At 37.8% G+C, this 16,991-nt stretch overlaps 1 protein-coding gene and 1 long non-coding RNA gene across 2 annotated transcripts in view; one reads left to right on the top strand and one right to left on the bottom strand.

Annotated features, from left to right (window-relative positions):
* Positions 1-16,991, top strand: part of LOC139123437 (uncharacterized) — a 103,909-nt gene that overhangs the window by 67,505 nt on the left and 19,413 nt on the right. The gene's annotated exons all lie outside the window — the stretch shown is intronic.
* Positions 1-16,991, bottom strand: part of LOC139123961 (myosin-6-like) — a 43,451-nt gene that overhangs the window by 14,483 nt on the left and 11,977 nt on the right. Inside the window, exons 4-6 of the mRNA XM_070690105.1 lie at positions 15,057-15,135; positions 10,769-11,041; positions 8,046-8,339 (exon numbers count right to left, since the gene is read on the bottom strand). Of these exons, the coding sequence (XP_070546206.1) occupies positions 8,046-8,339; positions 10,769-11,041; positions 15,057-15,135 (646 nt within the window). The remainder of the gene's footprint in view (positions 1-8,045; positions 8,340-10,768; positions 11,042-15,056; positions 15,136-16,991) is intronic.

Here is a 16,991-nt window from a genome sequence, read left to right on the forward strand (position 1 = left end):
TGCAGTCGGTGTTCTGCTAATTCTCTTTCCTTTTCTTTTTCCTCTCTTTCTTTCTCCCTTTGTCTTTCTTCCATTTGCAATTCTTTTTCTTTCATTTCCAATTCCCTCTCTTTCTGTCTTTCTTCCATTTCTAACTGCATTTGTATTTTTTCTTTTTCTACTGCCTGTCTCTCCTTTTCCATTTGTAAATCTTTTTCTTTCATTTGTAATTCTTTTTCTTTTTCTAATGCCAATTTTTTAGCTCGAATCTGCCTGTATTTCTAATTCCAATTTTTTGAGTTCGAAGGAAGACTCAGGCTCATAATCTTTTAAGGCAGACTCCTCAAGATGGCCAGAATTAACTAAATGTTTTGCAATCTTGAACTGTATTTCTCGCTTGCGCATAGATCTTTTGACATCTACTTTAAGGAAATTGGCCAGTGCTATGAGGTTGTCTTTTCTGAGGGAATTAAATGTGTCCTGATCAAGGTCATCCATAAATTCGTCTGGCTTGAATTCCGCCATGATTGAATTTCGCTGAGTTCACAGTATACAGTAGTTTTGAAAAGGTAGGCAAAATGTTGTCAAACGGCTCAAAATATTCGTATCCCGGACGAGCCCCCAATTTGTTACGTGCAGAGAAAACGAACAAAAGGGTGAACTCAGCAGTTTACGTTTAAACAAAATTTATTACGAAAACAAAACTAATTGCTAAGTCAGGACAGAGTACAAGCTTTAAAAGTGTACAGACTACTTATCTCAGCTGGGACGGCAAAGCTCCAGTCTCAGAGTTGTAACAGTCAGTCGGATGAATGAACAGTCCTTTGGCTTGCAGGCTTGAAGCTGCACAAAGTCCACAGTATAAATCCAGCGTTGACAGTGAAGGTCTTGAAAAGTCTTGAGAATTACTACTGCTGGAGTTTAGTAACACACAGAGACACGATCCCAAAAGTCTGGAAGCTGTGCACGTCCCTTTTATAAAGGCATATAAGAACAATCTAGAACTTTTATTGACATGCTAATTACTGTTCTAAAAATCTCCCTTACACAACTAATCAACTTTCCAGAACATTCCAAACATGACTAATTGAATTCAAGGTTGTGAGGTCATCAAGGGCAGTGACCTTGAGAATGTTCTAGACTAATTGAACTCAGGTCATGATGAGTGTGGGGGGAATGACCTACATAACACCATTAATACTATAATCATACATGTGAGTTTTCTTGTTCGTAAAGGAAATAACCATACATTTTTTAAAATTCAGTTTTAGTTTCCATGTCGTGCACCATCTCTCAATGTGGTTTAGGTCTTGTTGGAGAGAACTGCAGTCCGAGTTGTTAGAAATTTGCCTATACAATTTTGAGTCGTCTGCATACAATGACATGAAACTTGAAACTGAAGAACTAATATCATTAACATAGAGAACAAATAGAAGCGGACCTAACTGGGACCCTTGAGGTACACCAGAAGTTACTTTACTCCATGAGGAGAAGTGCCCATTAAGTACCACACGCTGCACTCTATTACTAAGATATGAGTAGAACCAATTCAAAATGTTACTATGAATGCCAAAGTGGGAGAGTTTATGCAGTAGAAGTCTATGATTGACTGAGTCAAAGGCTTTACTGAAATCAAGGTAAATAGAATCAACTTGGCCACGATCATTAATAACTCTGGATAAATGGTCTGTGTAAGAAACAAGGTTGGTGACAGTGGAGCGCCCCCTAACAAATCCGTGCTGATTGTCGGCCAGTGCATTCTGCACGTGATTATAAATGTGGGGAAAGACAGCTTTTTCAAAAACTTTACTAAAAATAGGGAGGAGTGAGATTGGCCGGTAATTACAGGCCTCATTACGAAGGCCAGATTTATAGACCGGAACAATATTACCTCTTTTGAACAGAGACGGAAAAACACCAGTCTGAAGTGACTTGTTAAAAATCAACGTAAGCGGGTAGAGCAAGCGGTTGTGAACAAGTACGGATGACTCTGGCGGGTATCCCATCAGGACCTAGAGCCTTATTAGGGTTTAAGTTGTTCAAAATGTTAGTCACTTCATCAACAGTAATAATGACATTATTTAAACAATCGTTAACAAAGGGTTCGCATTCAGGGACAACATCACAATTATCAGTACTAAAAACAGACTTAAAATACCTATTAAAAAGTTCAGCCATATCGGGTGGTGTAACAGCGCTGATCCTGTCATGTGTAAGAGACATTGAGAAAGAACGAGAATTGCGTCTATTATTTATGAAAGACCAAAAGTGTTTACTATTTGTTACTATTTGATCTTGTACGTCACTGATGTACCGGTATAATCATTGTATGCGAGCTTCTTGGCTTGTTTAAATTCCTTTCATAGTTCCTTGAAAGCTGTGTACGTGTCTTCTGTTTTTTAATGCTTTGTATCGTTTGTGTGCTGCATTTTATTCTTTTAACAGACATATGATATCTGATGTAAACAGATGCGGGGATATTTTCTTGAGCGGATTTTGATTTTTGGAACGCAGTCATTGATGTACGCAGTCAACATGTTCTAGAATAATTCTGTTGTTTCGTGGATGTTGTTTGTTCCTTCGAGTGAAGTCCATGGACACATGCTGATAAGATCCCGAAGATGGTCAAATTAGCTTCACGATAATTATGTATCGATCTCTCTGGACATTTAACACCTTTTGCAGTGTCAGGTATGTTGATGGAGCATGATAATGGGAGATGGTCTGAAGAAAAAGCTGGATCAGCTGTAGAGACTTGAATACAATCAGGGTCGTTACACAATACCAAATCCAGTTGATACAAATAGTCTGTACTTGTAATTGTATTCTGGATAGGCCTGGGTCATCTAGCTCCTTACCGTGTACAGGCCCGGTTCATCTTCATAGTGCATAGATGTATTTGTTGATAGGCCGGGGTCACCTTCTGCCATGATGTGTAAATGTACTGAGTATTGTTGATAGGCCTGGGTCATCTTATTTGCATCTATTAGTAAAACATTTCGTCCATGAAAATTGGCCCGGGACATCGTCCAGTTGGAGGTTTACCGCACTACATCTAAGGGAGTGAATTGTAGGTCTTAGAAGAAGATAATATTAAGGTTATTCCCAAAATACCAGGATTATGTCCAAGTATATCGTGCAGCGGAGGTATTGTCCGAGATGCTTAGTGTCGATGACAATACTGAAGCGTACGATGTATGAGGACATAAATCCCTGTATTTTGGGAATAATATTATTATTCACTGTTTTAGTCCAACTTTACAAGAAAAAAGTAGAAATTAAAGCATCTTTTGGATGCTCGTCACACGCTGTACTGAGCAATTGCGAGCAGACTGGGAACGCGTTGAGTGCGTCCGCTAAGCGCACAGAACGAAATTTCAACCCACGTTGCCCAGTGCACATGGTAAAAAATTGTACGTCAGCAGCATAATTTCACTTGAATTCACAGGTTTAGGACTGACCATGATTTAATTTGTGAAGTACTCAATGCTAAGAAGTATATATTTTTGTGAAAAATGTAAAATTTTCTCTTCTTTTTCCCTGTGTTAATGTGAAGGTGTTTTGAGGTCAAAGGTCAAATAGCATCCAATAACACCTAAAGTTATTGAACTCCGCGTCAAAGTTACTGGACTCCGCGTCTTCTGATACCGAAACTAACTGTACGACAAAACTCCATACGTTAGACAGTCTGACGCAGGTGTATAATAATGTAAGGTACAACATGAAAAGCAATCTATGACAGCAAAGTGGGAGTCTATTATCTGGGACAAATCTCTAACTCTGCCTGCTATTTAAAATGTGTCTTGAACTCATGGTTGCAGGGTGCAATTTTAGATATCTTGGCATTTCCAGACATCTGGAACTGGTTGTAGGATTTTAAGTTTATTAGCATTCTGCAACCGAGATTCATTCATGTGTGGGTCTCTGCCAACAACTTCAAACCAAAACAACAACTGAATTAAGGTGCAGTGTAGGTTACTGCAGTGTAATAGCCAGAACTAGAGTTCAATTTGAGCAAAGTGGACCTAGTCCCAGCTGAGATGCAAATATAGGAGCTTTTAATGGTCCCAGCATGGACTTTCAATAAATTTGAAATGCAATCAGTAATGAAGTGACACAGCCCCTAAACTGAACTGTCAGTTTTCAACATTACTGATCTGTTTACTTGATTAAACTTCAAAAATAACTAATTAACTGCTTCATTTAAAGTTGATAAACAATGTCCTTTTCTAATGCGACATATCTATTAATTTTGCATGAACAGACAGCACCACAAGAAATGACCCAAATTGATTGGCATATGTGTATGGCAAAGTGGTATACAAACAGTCAATTTAAATGAATAGACACAAAGTGGTGTCATTGTAAACTGTCAATTGGGTATGGGGATTATCAGGCAGTGTTATGTATTTGGCTGATGTGACCCTGGGATGACCTGTTAACCTCAAGTAATATGTAGCCTCTGGTACATAAGAGAATTTCTGTAATTATGCAAACTTACTATGACTTTGTATGTCATGTAAAAATAAGCAACACAAATTTGCTAACACTTTTTTAATCAAATCTCTGCCAATCACCAACAATATTGGCACATTTGTGACGATTATATGTGTGTAGTATGTTTTTGACAATACATTGCATACTTTATGTGGCACGTCTGCCATAGTGATTATGAGAGCGTATAGGTTTCAGTGCTTTCAATGCAAACTCAAGTTTTATACCATTGTCACCCTCATTAGATGATAATTTGTGGCAGGAAAAAGAAATGCTTTAAAGAATTCTGTTTGTCACTGAAGTCTGTGAAGTGTACAAAACTCTACGGTACAAGGGAAATCATTGTTGGGCTTGGTAAATTTACAAACTGTAAATTTATAATATGCATCAGTGAATATCTATAAAGAATCACTAAGCAAGGTTTTTCAATTTGAACTCTACTTTTGAAGGTTTTGGTAGCATTTGAAAGGTGTTATTACAGTAAGTTACACCTTGACAGTTGACTGTAAACATAAAATTGTGTGAAAATGACATCAAGACAGAGACTCCTTTTGATTGTATAATGAAATTAGGATCTGAAGAATCTTATACAAGGAGCAAGATGTTTATCAGCAGCCATCCTACTAGCAATAGTGGGGCCCTATGAGATGGAAAATTGTTCATCATCATCTTAAGGAGCATCTATCCACATTATTTTATACACTCATTAGATTTTACAAGTTCAATAGATTCAGTTTTCATACCATCAAATCACAACTGTCTCTGACAATATTCAACTGCAAGGTTTTTCAATTTGAACTTTTGAAGGTTTTAGTAGCATTTGAAAGCTGTTATTCCAGTAAGTTACACCTTGACAGATGACTGTAAACATAAAGTTGTGTGAAAATGACATCAAGACAGAGACTCCTTTTGATTGTATAATGAAATTAGGATCTGAGGATTCTTACAAAGTGCAAGATGTTTATCTGCTGCCATCCTACTAGCAATTATCAGATCTGGAAAATTTTATCAAGTTTCAAGGAGCATCTATGCACCTCATTTTATACACTCACTTGATTTTACAAGCTGATGCAGACGTTTTCATAAAATCAAATCACAACTGTCTCTGACAACTGTTTAACTGCTGGTAACCATTGATGTCTCACGTAAACTGATAAATGCAATCACCTATCTGAATGATTTAACATGCCTACAACAAATGATTCACATACTATGTGAATAGTAGATACCTTTCACTAAAGCTGCAATGTGCACTCTGATCTCAGATCTGTCTAAGAATGCATCAATTTCAATAAAATAGGTCAAATCAGTACTACTCTACAAACTGACTTTTACATTTTCCCTGTCAGAATTTTTCTCCTACCATATGTTCTATCAAAAACCAAAAGTACTTTCTTCATAATTTGCTGTTCCTATCATGAATACAGGCATGGCATGACATCAATGACCTTAATGTGAACTGTAGTCAACAATCTGAGTCAAGTCGTGCCTATGCTATAGTGTATGTCTTTGCCTTTGTGGAATCTGTAAGTATTTTGTGGCTTAGATTGTGTCATAGTTTGTGATGGACTGCAATTCTTTTAATTTTAATTCTTTGCAATACTTTGCGTTTATGGTAAGTAGATTTTCCCATAATGCAACTGCCGTGGTATTAGAGAGTGCCTTGTAGGTCTTATAAGAAGATAATGTAAGGTACAACCTCAAAAGCAATATACAACAGCAAACTGAATGTCCATTATCTGGGATGGGTCAAAGATTGCATTTTGAAAAGTGATCAACAAGCTCAGGGTGCAATTTAGAATCTGAAACAGGTTGCTTGGTGCAATTGTAGATATCTGGAACTGCCTTCATGGTGCAATTCTAGATTATCTACCGGGGGTAGAACTGGTTGCAGGGTGCAATTCTAGATATCTTTAACTGGTTGCAGGTTGCAATTTAAGATATCTGGAACTGATTGCAGGGTGCAATTTTAGATATCTGGAACTGGTTGCAGGGTGCAATTTTAGATATCTGGAACTGGTTGCAGGGTGCAATTCTAGATATCTGGAACTGGTTGCAGGGTGCAATTCTAGATATCTTGAATTGGTCAATGGTGCAATTCTAGCAAAATTGGTTGCAGGGTGCAATTCTAGATATCTGGAGCTGGTTGCAGGGTGCAATTCTAAATATCTTAACTGGTCACAGGGTGCAATTCTAGATATCTGGAACTGGTTACAGGGTGCAATTCTAGATATCTGGAACTGGTTGCAGGGTGCAATTCTAGATATCTTGAACTGGTTACAGGGTGCAATTTTAGATATCTGGAACTGGTTAGAGGGTGCAATTCTAGATATCTGGAACTGGTTGCAGGGTGCAATTTTAGATGTCTAGAACTTGTTGCAGGGTGCAATTCTAGATATCTGGAACTAGTTACAGGGTGCAATTCTAGATATCTTGAACTGCATGGTTGCAGGGTGCAATAATATTCTAGATTTCTGGAACTGGTTGCAGGGTGGTTTCATGGTTTCATGGTTTCCTTTGCATATTAAAGATTTACAGAACCATACGATTCCAAAAGACGCATGTTTGTCTCACGATTGGTCAGTGACATCACACATATGCACATTTTCTCAGCTCTACTTTAAAACGTTTCAGCTCCAACAAATTTGCACCAAAGTTTCCAAAATTTCATAACACATGAGATACCTATTTAGAGCCCCTAGCATAGTTTAGGTTATCTGTTCAGGTACAAACGAGTTTTGAACAGGAAAATATCTTCTGTGTGATTTTTTGAAATTTTGAAGGGTTTTACGGCGATATCTCATAAACAGTCCGGAATGTTTAGAAACGCATGCTTATCTATATTCTCATGTATGACTTCAATAATCCTACCAAAAGTCAGCTAAATTGGTTTAAAATTGAGAGAGTTGAAAGATTTTGAGCATTTTCAAAATATCAGGAGTCAAAAATCCATAGAAAACTACACAACGGTAAGATTTTGCACTTGCAAACGTGCGCGTTTGTAAGGTTGCTGGCGATAGCAACCAATGTGCTCTTTGAATCCTTCGGTAACACGCCCTAATGTCACCATTTTGATGTTGGAGACATTTCCACTGGGATTTAGATTCATGCCCTGTCAGTAAAACAATAGAATCTATTGCTATTGAGCATGCTCAGTGGAATAGTGAAAGCGGCACATTAAACTCTCATATCAGTGAACAATTTTTGCTTTCCCAGAAGTAATTATGTTTGGTGTTACCAGAAAACACATATCATTTAAGTATACACCATTGAAAATTATCAACCTGTACAGGTTCAAATGACATTCAACAATACTGGAATTTTCAGATTTCGAAAATTACTTAGGATGTTGTTTGACTGATTGATGCAAAATTAAAGTCAAAGTATAGGAAACTTGCAGTTATTTACTCCAACAATGACAGGTGACTGATTGTCATTTCAAAAGTTTTGCCATGCCAAATTTCAACAAGTGTAGATGGACTCACAGAGAGTCAACCAGTTTCTTCAGCAAATGTTGAATTTTATGTATTATCCTAATTAATCAAAAAACACAAAGTCAAAGACACTGTTACCTTTCTCTCTTTGTTTCTTTAGATCAGATTGTTCCAATTGATATTGTAATTCCTCTACTGTATTCTCAAGTTCGTTGATCAGTTTCTTCTTCTGTTCAAGTTCAGACTGTAATGTCTTCTGCTTTACATTGGTCCCAATGCGTTGACTGACCAATGACTGCTCAGTGCTCTCTAACTTCTGTGTCAGTTCCTTACATCTCTTTTCCAAAGTAGCCTTCTCTCCTTTTGCCTCCTTCAGTTGAGATTCTAGAGTTGCCCATTCCATCTCAAGTTTAGATTGTATATCTTCTAGGGCTGACAGCAACAAAAATGTATAGATTTAAACAAAATTGTTAATACATTTCACTTAATGAATTGATTGATGGTAATTATGTGTAATTAATGTGTAATTGTGTAAATAATGCCTTGAAAGTGGGAATACTTAAACTTTGCTCAAACTTTCCTCAGTGAAACTTTAAACCATTCTCTTACCAAATCAAGAATAAAAATCAGGGATCCCTGAGCAAAGTTTGGAACTAGTCAAACAAATTACTCAACATACCGGTATACCTACATTTGAAATTCAAAATGGCTAGATGCATGGCCACCCTGTGATAACACTGTGGGGAAAATTTAATCTTTGATTTTAAAGTGTAAGTCCCGCATCAATTCAAAGTTAATTTTGCTTAAAATGAGCCATGCTATATGATTTTGCCATCCCTACTTTATCAAATAAATGCATCATCCCAAGGAAACGACGCAGTTAATATTATAAAAATGCAGCAATAATTTGTGCGATTTTGAAATTGGCTGCCATTCTGGTTACCCTTTTGGTGGCTGAAGTAACCGCAGCCATTGCCAGTTTAACATGCATTTTAGGATGTTGTATTAGCATTTGCCAAAATTACAAGAAAGGGTCGGAAAAGAGGCATTCAGACAAGCGTTTTCTGCAGTGCACATTTTTGATTGCCTCGCATGCCATGCCTTGGCCTTGTGACTTTGTGTCAAATACACACAGTTCGGAAGCCAGATGTACGGTAAGATAGAATTCCTGAAGCTACTACATCATTATGTGATCGCAATGCCGTACCAGTACGACCGTTGTTACCAGAAAGCGTTCGCGTGTATCATCATCAACTGTGGACAAGAGAGAGAACAGCAACAAGACTGTGACAGGTTGCCCAAAACATGTCAAGGGGATGCAGGGCCCAGAGAAGTATGGCCGTGTTTACATCCACCATGACTGAACGCCGATTCAGCTGCTTTACGAAAGTGATTGTAAATAAAAAATACAAGTAGTATATCTCATGTATGTGTGACTCTATAATTAGTAACGTTAGGAGATATCTAACTTATTCCTGAAAAGTTTATGTAGAGACTGACTGACTCTTTGCAAGACTGAACGATAGGTTGTGTTAAATACAGCATGGCACTCCCAATAACAGTGACACAACATGTAGCAAAGAAGTTTCATACTGTTAAAAAAGCAGTTGTCAGCATCTGTTCCCTTCTGTCTGACTAAGTCTCCCCTAAAATTAGCTTTTTTGAGAATTTCGCAGTCATGAAACAATGAACACTGTGCTTTATAACACTTAATCAAGAAAAAACCTACGGAAGCTTAGCTGATCACTCTGTCACAGAAATGGCCAGCTGAGCTGCCCGGCCTTGGGTGCCAGCTAGTGTGCCCGATATTTACATCATGCCAATTTGAATTTATCTCTTCCCCAGAATTAGGCTAGACATGTCTTCACGGTCACACATTTTTATAAGTGCCAAACTTCATGTGAGGTTTTATAACACCAAACTGAAGATTTTGCGGCGAGAATACTTTAATTGGTTTTTATGCTAACATGACCCTCAGCCGTTCCACTTCAAGCTGTGGATCAGAAAGACGTGTGTTAAATAGTGGACAATTTTCAACTTGATCTCTACCGGTACTACATTTATCTACAAACATAATGGCGTAATTAAAATTTTGTAACCAGATTTTGAATATAGGCAATTTATGTTGAGAAGTATAATGAGGTGGAATGGCAACTCCAGACTTCTTCATATTTTGGTAGCTTGTTGTGGTTGTGTGTATGGTAGTGCACTAGTGTGTTGGACTGTGGTGGGCTCGTCATAGACAGTCAACAAGAGTTCTTGTTCTTATTTAGGTTAAGGTCCCGTCTGTTAAAATCTGCATACCTGTAAATTCTGGACAGCTTTGTCATATCTTCTGTGACGATGACATTCTCAGTTGCACCGATTTCACTTAATATGAATTATCACTATCACCATCGTCAATGCACTAAATTGCTATCACGCATTCTATAAAAGATGTCTGACACAGCTCCTTACGCCAAAACAGGGCGAGCTCGGCAATTTCCGGAAAATGTCGCCATGATTGAAGTCAAAACGTGCAACTTTTCCTGTGTTTTTGTCAAAATAACACAATACAACTGTCTAAAATCCGCTCAAATAAGCTTCAGTTTGTGTGTAAATGTTTGTTTTATTAATACCAATTTCATTGACAACCAGAACTAGAGTATAGGCCTCAAGTCAAACATAAAAGCTTCAAAATATGGCAGGACTTACACTTTAAAATTGTGAAAATTCTTCTTTCTAAATAGACTTTAAAACAAGCCCCCACACCAATGACCAATCACAAGACACACATTGACTCACATTGAGCAGTTACTTCAGCAAATGACGCATTCAAAGAATACAACTCTCAAACATACATGTAGACAAAGACACTGTACCTTTGTCTCCTTGTTTTTTCAGTTCTGATTGTTCCAATTTATCATCAAGTTCCTTGATCAGCTTCTCCTTCTGTTCAAGTTCACTCTGTAATTTTTCTCTCTCCTTATTGTTCCCAATACATTGACTGCCCAATGACTGCTCAGCACTCTCTAACTTCTGTGTCAGTTCCTCACATCTCTTTTCCAAAGTGGCCTTCTCTTTCTTTGCCCTCTTCAGTTTAGACTCTAGAGTTGCCCTTACCATCTCAAGTTTAGTTTGGATGACTTTGAGGGCTGATATCAACAAAAGTGGACAAATTTATGCCAATAGTACTGGTACATCTATAAAACTTTACTTTATTAAAAATTGTTCTAAGATCGAAGATGGCAAGTGTCTACACACTCAAATCTGTCATTTCTGCAGTGTTGGCGCTAGGAATTTTTTTATTGTAGCCACAGTCTGTTACTTAGTGTGGCTAAAATGATCAAATTTTTTTTAGCCACAAGCAATTTTTCTTAGCCACACGCAACAAAACAATTTCACATACAAATTGCACAAACCCTATTTTCAATAATGTTTGTACTTTATTATCAACATGTTTGGCCAGGGCTGTTGTACATACACTTTAATTCCTCAACAGATAATCCGCTGAGCACATTTTTTGCCGATTTTATAGCTGCAGATAATAATTACCAGGAGCACGGTAAAACTCCAGGTCCTTTGCAAAAATTATCTGTCCTTCAATTAAAAAATATGTATTAAACAAAAATTGGTCTTAACTTTTCATGAATGCTTGTGAATAAATTGACCCCTCTCTTTATAGACAGGGACAAATAAACTTCTGTTTATTTTTAACTTATATATATATGACAAATAGAGTTCTTGGAACAAAACTTGCACAACATTTCATGAAAAAATCATCAAAGTCTAATCATTGGCCATGACTGTTCCTCTTTTTTTATTTTTTTACATGATTTAAAAACTGCTGTACATACCATTACCTGGTGATCTGGATAAAATTATAGTGATTGCCTGACTATGCAAAGCATTGTCCATAAAGTCTCAAAGAAAACTATTGGTATTAAAAAATTGCTTAGGTTTTGAAAATTAATTAAATTCGCAAACTCAGTGAAAAATCAAAAGAGCAGTTTGTCAATACGACAAATCTATGATCAACCGACTCATCTGTAGTCTCACATTTTATACTTCCATGCACAGACAAAAACCTTGCTGAAATTTGTTCGACCATGGTCTAGACCGTGGTTCGTCTGTCTTTGTTCTCTTCTCGGTGGTTTTCTTATTTCCTTTTTTTATATAAATTAGAAGCTATTTTAAACCTAGTTTCTTTCCCAGCTAAGAACAATCAATAAACTATTTGTAGTTGGCAATCGTAGCTGCCCGCAAGCCGCATCGCATCATACCGTGCATTCGTAACACATTTGCATTTGTTTGGGTGTCTCGAAACTACCCAAATCGTACACGGACCGGAGTATACAAACTGGGGATCTTGAAACTTTTTTGCGCATGCTCATTTTAGCTCTGGGCAAAGTCAGACGCCATCACTTCAGTCTGTCAGTTGCATGCAACTCTGCCGTCGATCATCGGTCGACGTACGACAGAGCAACGAATTATTTTGTTCAAAGGCTAGATATTTAAATGACTGAATATTTCGATAATCTGACTGATCTAAGGGTTATTTTGATACCTTAAAAGTGACAGAACCGGCGTGATTAACGATGGTGTGCACGCTGTTTGGAATACGTTGTGCTGCTATGCTGGCCGGCGTGAACTCAAATTATGCTTGCATCCTGACGCGACGTACGTGGTCAAGTGTTTCGTACGATGCTTTTGCTGGAAAATTTGGATTTTGGAAAATAACGTAGACTTATTCATAAAACTGACTAGTTGTTAGAATAGTAGGCTACATAAATAATCCAGTACATATTTTGGATCGATCACAATGAATATCCGCATGTCGAAATTCAACAGTCGGTCTGGGATCGCAGGACTGACGTGACATTCGAAGATGTCTAGGGTCAATAGGGGATCCCAACACGGCACCCGGTCACGAGCTTTCGCCACGCGTGGCGAAGGCGTACCAATTTTTTTCCGCCACATCGGACATTTATTCGCATTTTGCGACTGTGGCGAACGTTAGCGCGAACCCTGTTTCTGTAATATGATTATAATAACAAATATCAATAGAAGCAGCAGTGATTAACTTGGACTATATTTTGCTTTCATATGGTTTACAGGGGTGAGCAAATCCAGTGGTCCGAGGTCCAGGACCATCGATTTTTTGGTGCGGACCGTTAGTTTTTCACTTTTTCTGTTTGACAGACCAGTAGATATAAAAAAATAACAGAAACAAGTCATCGTTGATGACACAGTCCCCCTTGTTAATGGGTACTGAGATTACAGGTCCTCAGAGAGGATAGAGTCCTCTTCATTAGGTCTGTGATAAAATATCCGTACTTTTGAATAAAGTCGCTTAATACCTGTCTGAGTTATGGTTCAGGACATGAAAAAATCGTAATAAAATGGCCACACGGTGGCCATATTGGATCGTATCACAAAACAATCAATTTGCATATGTATGACATAGGTCAATGTCCTTGTACCAACTTTGAATAAAATCGGTTTAGATGTATGCCTGAGTTATGGCTTTGTACATGAAAAAATCATAACAAAATGGCGCACAGCAGCCATATTGGATCGTATCACAAAACAAATTAACATGCATGTATGACATTGGTCAATCTCCTTGTACCAACTTTGAATAAATTCGCTTGATACATGTCTGAGTTATGGTTCCGGACATGAAAAAAACATAAAAAAATGGCCACACAGCGACCATATTGGATCGTATCACAAAACAAATCAGTGTGCATGTGTATGACATTGGTCAATGTCCTTGTACAAACTTTGAATGAAATCGGTTGAGAAATGCCTGACTTATGGCTCTGTACATTAAAAAAAATTAACAAAATGGCCGCACGGCGGCCATATTGGATCGTATCATAAAACAAATTGATGTGCATAGCTATGACAATGGTCAGTGTCCTTGTACCTACTTTGAATAAAATCGGTTGAAACATGCCCGAGTAATGGCTCTGTACATGAAAAAAATCGTAATAAAATAGCCGCCTGGCAGCCATATTGGATCGTATCACAAACAAATCGATGTGCATCTGAATGACACATGAAGTAATCCTTGTACCAAGTTTGAATGAAATCGCTCCAGGCATCCCTGAGATATCTGCGTGAACGGACGGACGCACGCACAGACGGACGCACGCACGGATGCACGCACGGACATGACCAAACCTATAAGTCCCCCCTGACGGTGTCCGTGGGGACTAACAAAAAGATAACGAGTCAGCGCCCAATCTCATTCTCGGGTCATATTGCAATGTTATCAGGTGACTTCCACTGCCACTTACATCATCTTTCAGGCAATAGAGTCTATAGGGGTACCCGGTATTGCTCAATTGACAAGTAATTGCTGATCATGCCGTGTGTATAGACAGTGCAGTAATTGAATAGGGCTCACACAGCAGTGGTCGATCGTCTGTTGCATTGAGTCAAATTTGTTCTGCATACAGAGCGGGTTCTTTGAATATGGCTAATCATATGAGATATGAGTTTGTCAGAAAACAGCTGGCAAAAAGTCCCCTCCGTCTGGCAGTGACAGACAGTCAGTGGGCATGCGGTTGGGTAGAGTAACCATGATGCGCAAAAGCTAGTGGCGATGTTTTGTAAGTACTAAAACATAAAAAATCTGGTGATGCATTTTGCTCTAGGAATCTAACTAAAGATCAGAAATATGACAGAATTAGATGACAAAGGACATTTCTAGCTCTAGAAAGTCACATGGCCATGATTTGAATATGATGCTGAAACAGAGATGACGTTTTGCAAGCCGCTGTTGTGATCACCCCAACATTACTATGCTCGAATGTTGATTATGCTCATGATTTATTAAGATTTACAAAAAAATTGGGAGGGGGAAAGCAGGACCACCAGACCAAGTTGCAGGACCACTGAATTGATTTTGCTACTGCTCTGGGGACCACTGGGATTCAAAATGAATTTGCTCACCCCTGGTTTTGTGCTACAGACAATAGACCATTATTTTTAACATAAATGTGGGCTACACAAGGACGGTTGTCCCATTACCAATAAACCTGTTGGTAGACAATAATTGATCTCCTTGGGACTTAAAATGTGGAATTATTTCTGCATTGCATATCAAGTCCTCATTTTCTCAATGAGAAGTACAAACTATGGTAAATCTGATGTACTTACACTGTCTGTGTTCAGTTGGAGTTCTATCAGCAACTTCTCCTGTGATTGTCGTGTCAGATTTCTGATCAGTGTCTTCACCCTGAAATTTTTAATGTCAAAGTAAAACGGCATTTGTTACATGTTGGGTTTCTTTTGTATTTAGGGACTGGTCAGTTTCTTTGGCCTGGGGGTTGGATTTATGGGAGGGGATCACCCTGCTTCTGACTTTGGTGATAGGGGGGTCACCATGTTTTTGAAATGCCCGGGGGGGGGGGGGGGGGGGGGGGGGTTCAGTGTGTTTTGAATTTCGACACAGGCCCATACTTGACTAAAATGCATTGTGCCTGCCACAAATTTCATTATCCAGTTGCATTTTTTCGGTGCGCCCTTTGGGCGTGTAACTTTAATGATAATAACACTTTTTCAGAGCCCCCTCCAAGCATGAAATTTTAATATAAGACATATGTACCTATATCAGAGATATCTGGATGTTTAAAGTTTTCCTGTGCATTACTTTCATGTATATCAAACATATTTTCAGCATTCCCTTCAGCCACATGACTTTCATATATAAGACATACATTTTTTTAGCTACTATAGACTATAGTCTATAGAAGCTATTGGGATGGGTATCCGTCCGGCGTCCGTCGTCAGTCTGTATGTATGTATGTATGTATGTATGTATGTATGTATGTATGTATGTCCGTTTGTGAGGCATCCGTCCACTCAAATATCTTGAGAACCGCAGTACTTACTGATTTGATATTTGTTGTGTAGATGAAAAATATGATTTTGAGAAACTATTTTTTTTAATTTTTTGATATTGTTGAAAATAGGCAAGTTAATGCCAAAAAAGGCGTTTTTGGTAAAAAATCATCTTCTTCATAGCCGCTGGTCAGACAGCTTTGTTATTTGGTATACAGGTCCCAAGGGGTAACCCAACTTAGATTTGTTAAAATTGTGATGAAATATGCAAATGTGTATTTTTAAGGAATTTTTTTGTCATTTTTGGTCAAAATTTGACTTACATTGTATGTAATTCTTGTACTGTATAAACCCTATCAATTCACCCAGAAAAAAATAATTAATATGATTGTTAATAATTGAATTAATTAGGAAATCATCAAAGCCAAAATAATTTTAGTGTAGAATTATCAGAAAGTTCAACATTTTTGACAGTTCATAGTGAAATGCTTACCATCTTGGAGGATTAAAACATGTAAAGGCAACTTTCCTGAATCCCAACTTTGACATATTCTGAACCGTCATTTATTGTGCCCTGTATGTTATCTAAAAGAAATTGCTCAAAATAGTCAATAGAGATAGAGATAGAGAAAGTTCTAATTTCCATTTATGGTTGACTTGGTAAGGATAAAATAAAATTACTTTTTGAGGAAAAAAATAGAGTGGTCAATTAAAAGAGTGGTCAAAGTGATAGGGTTTTTATGGTAAAGCTGGGTTATAAGATTCCTCATGTGCTATTTATAGTAATTATGCAATCTGTGTAAACAGTGCAATGAAAGTTACATGATTCCTTATAATGCTTTTGATGACCTTGAACTTCTTAAGTTTCAAACATTTGTCTCTTCAGTGTGCTTTCTCTGAGTATGTACAGTCTCAACTTATTCAACAGAACTCACTTACAATGTTAATCAAAGATATCCACCTTCTTCATCAATACATGTGTCACAAAAGGTTATTCTCTACATAACACAGCAGAGCTCTGTCAACTGTTGAGTAGCTTGTTCTTTCAAAACCGCTGGTCAGACAGCTTTAATATTTGGTTTACAAGTCCCTAGGATGACCTAAGTGAGATAATTTCATACAGTCAGGAAATACTTAATTTTGTATCCATGTCTATAGTAGCTTCAGGGACTTTGGCCCTATGTTTAAAGATATCTGGATGTTTAATGTTTTTCAGGGTGCCCTTTGGGCGCTGTACTTTCTATATCAGAG

This window comes from Ptychodera flava (genome assembly GCF_041260155.1).
Source record: "Ptychodera flava strain L36383 chromosome 23 unlocalized genomic scaffold, AS_Pfla_20210202 Scaffold_23__1_contigs__length_28996876_pilon, whole genome shotgun sequence".
Lineage (NCBI taxonomy): Eukaryota > Metazoa > Hemichordata > Enteropneusta > Ptychoderidae > Ptychodera > Ptychodera flava.